At 36.7% G+C, this 10,427-nt stretch overlaps 1 protein-coding gene across 1 annotated transcript in view; it reads right to left on the minus strand.

The window, feature by feature from the left end:
* Positions 1–8,290, minus strand: part of UGGT2 (UDP-glucose glycoprotein glucosyltransferase 2) — an 89,487-nt gene extending 81,197 nt beyond the window's left edge. Inside the window, exons 1-5 of the mRNA XM_054400353.1 lie at positions 8,264–8,290; positions 7,039–7,151; positions 3,567–3,741; positions 1,889–1,991; positions 752–827 (exon numbers count right to left, since the gene is read on the minus strand). Coding sequence (XP_054256328.1) covers positions 752–827; positions 1,889–1,991; positions 3,567–3,741; positions 7,039–7,151; positions 8,264–8,275 — 479 coding nt within the window. The 5' untranslated portion in view covers positions 8,276–8,290. The remainder of the gene's footprint in view (positions 1–751; positions 828–1,888; positions 1,992–3,566; positions 3,742–7,038; positions 7,152–8,263) is intronic.
* Between the last annotated feature and the right edge of the window lie 2,137 nt (positions 8,291–10,427).

Here is a 10,427-nt window from a genome sequence, read left to right on the forward strand (position 1 = left end):
CTAGAGAAGACCCACAGTCTTTGAGTTTCCTGTCAAAGAAAAAAAAACCCCAGGATTTATGATTCACTGCACAAATCTACTACAGGAAAAGGGAAGCACTTTTGATGACTGTTAACATGAAATGAATCAATCAAGGGAGGAGTAGAAGTCCTCAATAAGATAGCATCCAAATTAATCTAACAGATTTTAAGTTGGAGAGAAAAGAGTTCCTGGTAGAACAGAACACATTCATAAATTCAAAAATAAGACATACGTAATGAGAGTATCTTTCAAGAGAGATAATTTCTTAACTCTAAGAAATTAATGACTATCCATCATCTTGTAGCCTCATGTAGCTACTGCTCATGGATTTGCTGTGCTGCTACTCACATTTGGAAAACCAACACTTTGATTCCAGTTATCTGAAAACAGAAGTAGCAGCAACAATTTACTGTAGATACAAATATGAAAATATAACATTCTAAGTTTGTCTGTTGCCCAAAGGGAATTTTTTTAATTTAAAACCAGTTTACTCTATTTATTACTGTATTCTAAGAGAATTAGAAAAAGCAATAAATTTAACAAACAGAATAAACAACTATTGCATCCCTACTTGCACAAGACACACACAAAATAACGACTCAGAATTTTCTCCAGTGGCAAATAAAATAATTTTCAACATAAATCTCACCTAAGTAAAACAAAAACTAAAACCTCTGATTCAGGTTCCAGAAACAAAGGAAAAGTTTAATTATAGCTTTTATCAACTCACTTTAATTTGCCAAAGAGAAATCCTTGGACATCACTGTCCTCCGCCTCCTCCTCATCTTCATCTTTTGTCTCATTTGCTCCTGAACACATAGGACATTTAGGTGATAAAAACTAAGTTACTAATGTATTATATGTATATATTATGAGTTATAAAATGGTTAGTGGAAACACACAATCTGAAAGTTGTGATTCTCAGACATAATTTCAATTAGATGTACACTTACGCATTCATATTCTGATATCAGAATGAATCATATTCAGAACTTCACTGACATTCAAATTAATTTTAAAAATCAAATTCATCCAATAGCTACATATTTTTTATATATAAAATGATGTTGTTAAATAGTTCACTTCCCATATTAGCTATTTCTCAGTTTAAGTGGTAAGGTATCTCTTATCAGACAACTGCTGATGACTTTAAAGCACTTCAATCTCCAGATAGCAGAGATCAACCTCTTTCCCTTAAAAAAAATATTTTTGACCTGACTCAAAAGGTATTAAACTTTAGTCCTACCAAAGAGCATTAAATAACTTTTCATGTCCTAAATGTCAATGTAAGGTAATTTTTCTGTGTCACAATGCCATGGCTACTGCTTTCTGCATTAGATGTCTCATGTCAACACATAATAACATACACTGATACCAAATTCTGTGACACAGCATATCTTTCCAACAGAAGACAGTGAAAGTATTTCCAGATAAATTCAGAAAAATGACACCCCTTACACCTGAAAAACTAATGTGTAGAAACTGCCATAATCATCGTATCAGAGATGCCAATACACAAAGTAAAAGAAGAACAGAGGTTGAACAATCTTGAAGAACAGGTTATGTTTTGAAGATCCACAGAAAATATAACAATTAATTAGGCAGTGAGCTATATCCTAAGCACAGCTGTTTACTTATATAGTATTCTGATGTCTTAGTTCATAGAATCACTAAGGCTGGGAAAGACCTTTAAGATTACAGAGTTCAGCTGCAATACCTGAGACACCCTTCTGTAGAAAGTAAGTAAATGTAACCTTCAATACATTTGACTTTGTAACTAAATATTACAACACATTTCGATAGCACCTCTGGGAAGATATCATAACAAAAACGAACAAAAAGACAAAACAACCAAACCACAAAAAACACATACCTTTAACCTGTGCATCATCTACTGCTTTATATTCTGTGCTCTTGATTGCAAGTTCTACACCATATCCAGATAAATACATTTTTCTGGAACTTGGTTTCTGTTCAGTGACATTAACAGAAAAAAAAAATCTTAAAAACCTGTATTTGTGGGAGATTAACAATAGCTAATACTGTAACTTTAGAATATTATAACAGTCACAATTTAAAGTAATCTTTCCATTTATGATGTAAAGTACAAAATACTACATCAAATTACAAGAGTCATGTAAGGCATATTGGCAGTCCTTCAAGATGTGTAACAGAAAGTAAGGACTTTCCTTACATCCTCTACACCACAGAAAGGCTGTATAAAATCGTAGTCCATTCACATAATATCAAAAAAGGACTAGAACACACAGAGCTGCAAGCACCCATGCCTTCCAACTCACGTTTTAAACTGTTACTCGTTTCTTTGTAATTTTGCTAGACTTGAAGCATGTTAGGAAGAAATTACTTATTTCTGCATCAGACTGATTCTTTACAAAAGTTTTGAGGAGAGAGTGACTTTCTGCATGGAAGCTTAAGAAAATGTGTTTAAAGCACACTGGCTAGACCAGATTGCCACTTAATAAAAACAAACAAGTACTTCTAACCATGGACTGGTATTTAATATAAAAAGGAGGAGGAATCTCTCTCAGTGGGAACCAAAGAATAAAAATGGAGGTTATGAGGAAGAGAAAGGAAGAGCTGTTTGGAGAGAGAAAAATTGCAGGAAGGAATGCAATACCCATTTGGAGGGACCATGATGCGCAAGCAGGTCAAAGCAAGGACACTGTAGGTATCTGAGTGCATAACAAAACATTAAGTTCAGTGAAAGCCATGCCCCACACAACTCAGAATTTAAGACTAGTTGCCTCAAATTCTCTATTTCATTACTGTGAGCAAACAACTCAAAGTCATCTGCAAACTGTGGATCTCATCTAACCTAATCTACATAGCCACAGCAACCTCTCACTCCATCAGATTATTCTTGTATTAGCCACACTATTTATAAGATGTACTTTGAATGTAAATTACAAAAACCTTTCCATAACCAAAACAGGGAACAATACTGTGATTCCATGATATAGTTCTATGTATTTGTCTTGTTTTGTTTCAGGGAGAAGAGAAAGAAAAAGCATTTAGAAACATTTTGCTTAAAATACTGATGCTGTGGGGTGCAAGCATTGTAAAACTGGTCAGTGATGCTGACTGGGATAGCCCATGCTGCTGTATTTACAATGAACACAAGATTATAAATATATATAAATATTTTTCAACTTGTCTTTCTATTCCACTTCAAATTTTTCTAATTCCTGTTACTAGTACATTCAGTCTGCTGCACCAGCATTCACCTGAGATCTTTGCTCAAAGTACATAACCCAGACATACAGCTAAAAAATAAAGAGATATTTGAAGATCAGTAATGCAAACAGTGCTTGCATATAGGATTAGACAATATTATCATGCTTTCCCAGCTTCAAAGTCTGTGCAAAGTGAATCACTTCATCTCGGAAGTTTTAAAATTAAAATATACACTGCACGTGATTTTGGCAAATGTAAAAATGAATGCAGAAAATGCATTTTGTCAAAAAGCAAAGAAGAAGACAGGATGCTAACAGCTTACTGAAACCATATTAACTTGAACTGCATACCTGAACATAGTGCCGGAGAACATAAACAACTTCCTCCTTTTGCGCCTTCTCTGATAAAATCTTGTGGAATTTGACAAAGTCTTTCGTGCCCATTTCTGCATAAAGAATAACCACTGGGACATCGTCTTTGAGACTTGGGAATTTATGATCTCCCTTAAAAAGATAAGGCCTTGGTCTGGATTAAAAAACAAGTAATTGTGATAGCACATACTGGAAAAGGAAATCAAAACAGTGGCAGCTTTTTAAAAACTTCATAATTAAAAAATCCCAACAAACTAGTGAGAGCTTATATGCTAACAATATATTAAGCCACATTAAGACCATCACAAAATAACCATGACTGCTCGCAAGCAAATTTAGAATACCAAATTCTCAAATTAAAGTCTGAAAAATCAGGATCAGCTACAAATAATGTTCAAATATTTTATTAAGTAATAACACAAAGCAAATTGAAAACATAGCATTCTGAGATTTTGTGCATCAGTGACAGCTTGAAGCTTTAAAGGTTTTTAATTTAAATAGTGCATTATATCTATTAGAGATGTACAGAGCCATCAGTAACAGAGTAGCAGAGGGATATTCAGTGACATTTGGGAAACCTGCAAACATACACGAATACTAATTGGTATTGTACTTCTTTAATACTGTTAATTTAACTAATTTTGCAAATTTTGACAGCCTACCTACCCTACTCATTGAAAGCTGTGTCTAGAAAAGCTAAACTTTCTATATCTACAATGAATTCTTAGATGACTGCAAACATCTTCTGAACAAAACCTGGGGAAGATAGAAAAGTAACAGAGGGTATGACTGAGCATTACACCCAAGGTGCTGGTAATTACTGAGGAGTACCCTCTTCTTTTTCAAAGTTGCCTTTGCATAGTCACACTTGAAAGACTAGTAAACTTCCTCCAAAGCTCTCCAAGAGAAGTTCAGAACCTCTAATTCAACATGCACTGCTGAAACGTGTGTGGTATATGCTCACTGAAAAGTCGTAACGGGAAAGATATGAGCACAACTTCACATGCCACACTTTCTTTGATGCAAAGCTTAGGAGTATCTTCAACATAACAATCACAGAATAATTTACACTGTAAAGTATCTTTGGAGGTCATGTGCTGTAAAACCTTACTCAAAGAAGGGCCAGTTTGTATTGGGTTACTCTGGGCCTTCACACTAACATCCTGTGGAGGCTTGGTAGGCATGCAGTAAGACCACACTTCCAAGGCAGAAACAAAAGGAGGGGCTTGGTTTGAGAATTAACTTGGATGCATGAAGCCATGTGTCTGAGAAATACCAAGTAAGCCTTCCTTCCCATTGTCGTCACAGGACAGGAAAAGTAGATGTCATCAGGGAGTCTGAATGAGTAGACTTTGTTCAAGAACAGATCCAGATGTGCCCCAGTGAAAGCATATGTATAGGATGTGATTTGTGACACTTCATATCCAGAGAGACAAGAACTGCCACAATCATTTATAGAGCTAAAAAGCTAAATCAAGGGAATTTCTCTTAGGTAGTCATCTAGGTATAGCAGAAGAATGACTCCTGTTCTCCAAAGGTGGGTACCAAGTGCTGCAATGACTTTCCTGAACACTGAAAGTCTCAAAGGAAGCATTTTATACTATAACAAACACATTTCAATAAAAATTAAGTGTTGCAGTGAAGTAACACTGCATAGGGCTACCCTAATGACCTTGGATTAGAGAAATAAAGCATTCATCCGCTGTAAATCCAAGATAAGGCTTCATTCTCTGTTTCTCTTCAACACTGAATAGTAGTGAGAAGGAATTGATTTCCTTGCTCTTATAGCTGAAAGCTAATTAATTTCCTGCCATAAGAGATTCTCAGGAGAAGATTGCCTGAATGGGAATGAACAGAAGTCAGGTAGACAAAAAAAAAAAAAAGTAAGGAAGATGCAGAGTTCATCACTCACTAATCAGTTACTAGGGTAGTACAGGCAACTGTATGCTTGCCAAGACAAGATGGAGGAGGAATGTGATGGACAAAAGAGCAGACTGACAAATCTTCTAAGGCACTGATTGTTTTGAGCAAAATGTGACTCTCATCTTGGCAGCAACAGCCCCAGAAATCTTAGTGTTCTGGTTTGGACTGTTAGCAAGATAGGCAACCCAAATCATTTAACCACTGAAGATCCTCCATCAACACATACAGAACCCTTAAGCAGCCCACTGAATCTTCACACATGATTCCAACTAGAGTCGTACAGGAATCCTGGGATGTATCAAGAAAGGTGTGTCCAGCATGGCTAGGGAAGTTCTTCTACCTCTCTACTCTACCCTGGTGAGACCACACCTGGAATACTGTACCCAGTTTTGGGCTCCCTAGTTCAATAAAGACAGAGACCTGCTGGAGAGAATCCAACAGGGAGCCACGAGGATGATTAGGGGACTTGAGAATCTCCCCTGTGAAGAGAGACTGAGATCCCTGGGGCTGTTTAGTCTGGAGAAGACTGAGAGGGGATCTGATCAATGTCTATAAATATCTGAGGGGTGGGTGTCAAGTGGAGGGGGCCAGGCTCTTTTCAGTGGTACACAGTGATAAGACAAGGAACAATGGGTTCAAAACTTGAACATAGAAGACTTCACCTCAACATGAGGAGAAACTTCTTTACAGTGAGGGTGATGGAGCACTGGAACAGGCTGCCCAGGAGGGTTGTGGAGTCTCCTTCTCTGGAGACTTTCAAAACCCATCTGGATGCGTTTCTGTGCGGACTACCCTAAGTGATCCTGCTCTCTGTGATCTCTGCTATCAGTGATCTCTGATATACTGTCAGACTGTGAGAAATGTACCCTAACAAATCGTCTTGCAGCTCTACATATCTCCATGAAGCAGTTGAGGGTACAGACACTAAAGCATGTTATGGTGACCTTGACCATTGCAGGAAAACAACAAACAAAGATACATTACATATCGGTCACAAAAAATACAAATTAATTACTTTTTAAAAAAATAAACATTTTGCTTTCATTATTTTGTTGTTATTTGTTATTTTGTTAGGTTCTACACAATTTATTCACAGTTTAAATTCATTCTGGACTGATGCTGGGTTCCACTAGGCAAAGCCTGTACAAAGGCTTGATAGGTGCAAAGCCTAGCACAAGGTGAAGAAAGCTTATGGCAGCTGAGGTAGATTTCTCATCCACTCCTGTGCTAAAGCTTTACAATACAGAAAATCAGAAATAGCAGTGACATTGACTACCTAGAAAGGTCTGCAAACTGAAATAGTCCGAGTCACATTAAATGGTAAGTTTGTACAGAAAGTACATGGTAACTTAAACATCACTATCCCATGCCAAAAATAAGGGAAGGGATACAAAAGTATCCATGTGGATAGAGGAGCAAATCAATATGATTTTATTTTAACACTCTAGTGTGATTTATAATTGATGAATTCTCAGTAAGTCCTCTGTGGTAACCTATTTTTCCTCTTATAAGAGATCATTACATTTACCTCTTAGTAGCCTTCTTCAGCAGCTTTTTTATTTCATTAGTCTTACAGGTGTGCTTCTCATGGATAACCACAAATGCACTGCAGCCTTCTGGTGGAGGTTCATCAGCTGCAATCTAATATTTCAACAATTATACTCAACCAGAATGCTTTGATTGCACTTCAACTTAAACTCACATCCCCTTGATTAAAACGACACAACAGCTGCCATTGAGTTGTTTTTCTAATTAAGACAATTCAAAATTGGGTACATGTGAAAAAAAGCAATGGAAAACATTAGAAGATTAAGACCTTACAACCTTTGTGAGATGTAGTCTATCAAACTCCATCATATTGTAGAAAAATACAACTCTATTTATGTTCTTGCAAAGACAGGGCTGAGAAATCTCCTCTATAAGCTAAAATCACAGCTAGTACTCTTAAGGTAGTTTTAATTTTAGTTGCTATCAGTAATCATATTAATGTTCAAAGATTCAACTGCTAACCAATAAATTCCAAATAATTAATGTCAATTTTTGAGTTTCTCCTTCCCAGCACTCCCCTCTCCCCACCCCCTTTTTTTAACTCTGTGCAGCAATTTGCATGCAAAGTGGGAATCTTATGACTGAGTGTCAGTGACTCAATGACTCTGTATTCACAAGATATGATTTTGAGATGATGACATTCCCCTAGAGAATACTTGCAACCTCCCTTGATTTTATTACAGTTGATTACTTTTCAGAAACATGGATTTCTCACTTTTATCTTGAAGATGACATTGCTAAAGGGAGGAGGAGCAGTTTTAGACTAGTGGCACAGTGAATTTATGTCCTCCTACTTTTTCATTAACAAAGCAGGCATCAGACTACTCTCTCAATTTTCCAAATACTACAATAATGAGAGATGAGAAATAAACTAAATAACCAATATAAAAGACTTGAAGCTACAGGAAATTTCCTACTCCAGGAATGTCTGGAAATTTCCCATAGGATTATTCAAAGCAATGCAAAAACCCCACAAACCAAGTTTTGAAAATGAACAATTTCAAAAATTATACCCTGAAAATGATGCTATCTGTACAATTAAACATGAATATTTGTTCCTCTCAACATAACCAGCTTATAAAGCATCACCTTTATATATGGATCATGTTTGATTACAAATAGTTCCAGCACATATATAATAAGGAACATCCTTTACTCTGCAGTCAATATATACCACATAAAATCTTATCAGATAATACAGTCACCTGCTGAAACATCTGAACCGTTGGAGAATATGCCCGTATGGAAAGTGCAAACTTCAATAGGTTGATTTGCAAATTAGATAAAAATTGTCCTGCTTTCTTCAAGATTAAATTGTAATAGGAATGCTCTGAATCTGTTTAAAACAAAACAAAACAACATCATTTTAGTATTTAGGCATAAATGATGTGGGAGATTTACCTGTGCTATAGAACAGGCAAATAGGCTTGGCAGTACAGAAGTCTTGAATGCTGTCCACTGATAATTGGCTTCCTTTACTACCAATTCTAAAAACCTAGTGCAACATGAATACAACAAAAGTGAGTGCAATACCACTAGTGAACTTGTAAATAATTTCTAGCAATATAAAAATCCTCTGAAGACAATACTTCCCGCAGATCAACAGGGAGAGTCTTGATTAGAGCTTATTCATTTATTTCTATTTGTCAAGCTTATGGTAGCCTTTTCATACAAATTTTGAAGGCTCCTTACTTTCAACTTGAATTATTTTACAAATTATTTCCTCCTATTAACTCTTGGAACACTCCAACCATGCAACTTGCATAAATAAAAGTCTTCTAAAGGTTACATTCTTTGAGCAACTCTCACATACCCCATTTCTCATGATAAACCAGACTACGAGAACAGATGCAACATGGGAAGTGGCTTTCCCCCTCTCTGCGTATCTTGCCTCCTCAAGGACAAAATTAGGATTCAAAGTGAGAAGAAAGGTGGATGTGGTCTGAGAATAACAGAAGTGTAATCAAGAACATTTGTTGGAAATAATTAACCTTCACTTCTTCTTCTACGGGAATACTGAAGTGAGTATTCTCATGCTGTTCTCTAGCTGTGAGGCTAAGAAGCATAATTAGAAAGAGGTTGCAATACTGTTTTATCAAGTTGTGAAAAACACTTGTATATGTTTAAGGAATTGTTGTGATTTAATCCCAGCCAGCAACTAAGCACCATACAGCTTCTCCCTCACTCCTCCCCTGGTGGGATGGGGTGGAAAATTGGAAAAAAAACTGAATTTGCAGATTGAGATAAGATCAGTTTAATAATTAAAATATAATAATAATAGTAATGAAAAATAATATTATTGTAACAAAAGGAATATAACAAAGAGAATGAAATAAAACCCAAGAAAAAAATAGGTGATGCACAACACCCAATGCCCAGACAGTCCCCAAGCAGTGATCCACTTCCTCGAGCCACCTTCACCCGGTTCATATGACCATGATGACCTATGGTGTGGAATATCCTTTTGGGTAGTTCAGGTCAGCTGTCCAGGCTAGCTTCCTTCCAGCTTCTTGTGCACCTCCAGAGCATGGGAAACTGAAAAATCCCAACTTCCCAAGTGCTGCTTAGCAGCAACTAAAGAATCAGTGTGTTATCAACATTATTCTGATACTAAATCCACAACAGAGCAATGTCTATCTCAGCCAAAACCAGGACTGGAATAATGCTCACCATTATTCCTGGCGAGCATTATTTAAATAATTTAAAATGCAGGCTGTATACACTCTACTATGGGATTTTCTTGAACACAGACAAACCAGTCAGAGACCCAAAGCTTTGACCATACCAAACACTGTGTACATGCCTGTTCCCCATGTTGCTCTTCCACAGAGGATGCTGAAACACATGTGAAACGCTCTAGAACTGCCAATTTATGACACCCCCAATCTATGTAGTCAGCATGTATCTTACTTAAATCGATGGATAACACCTGAAAACTGTAGTAAATCAAGAGCTTTTTCATGTATAATTCAAATATTGTCCCATAAAGGTGAAAAGTTGCAGCAAAGGGAAAGTGATGTGTGGGTAGGAACCATTTTACTGGTCCAGTTTAAATTTATCTGTGTTCTTAGGTCAACACCTTAGTTTAAAGGTGCTCTTGCTGTGCAAGTAGAATGATCATCGCAGTAGGAAATCCCTTTAGGCTTCCAAAGTGGCACCCAACTGTTACATGGGGGAAAATCACCTTACAGGATTTAATCTGCCAGATTTTCATGCCTCAGAAGCATAAGTAGTGGAGGATGAGCGCAACAATCAAAATGTTATTCCCTCGCCATGGCCTAGGTTTCAGCAAAACATTAGATCACATACAGTAGCCTTGCAGGCCATAGTTTTGGAAATACCCATTAACTGCTCCCAGAAGGTCTGTAT

This window comes from Indicator indicator, chromosome 1 (assembly GCF_027791375.1).
Source record: "Indicator indicator isolate 239-I01 chromosome 1, UM_Iind_1.1, whole genome shotgun sequence".
Lineage (NCBI taxonomy): Eukaryota > Metazoa > Chordata > Aves > Piciformes > Indicatoridae > Indicator > Indicator indicator.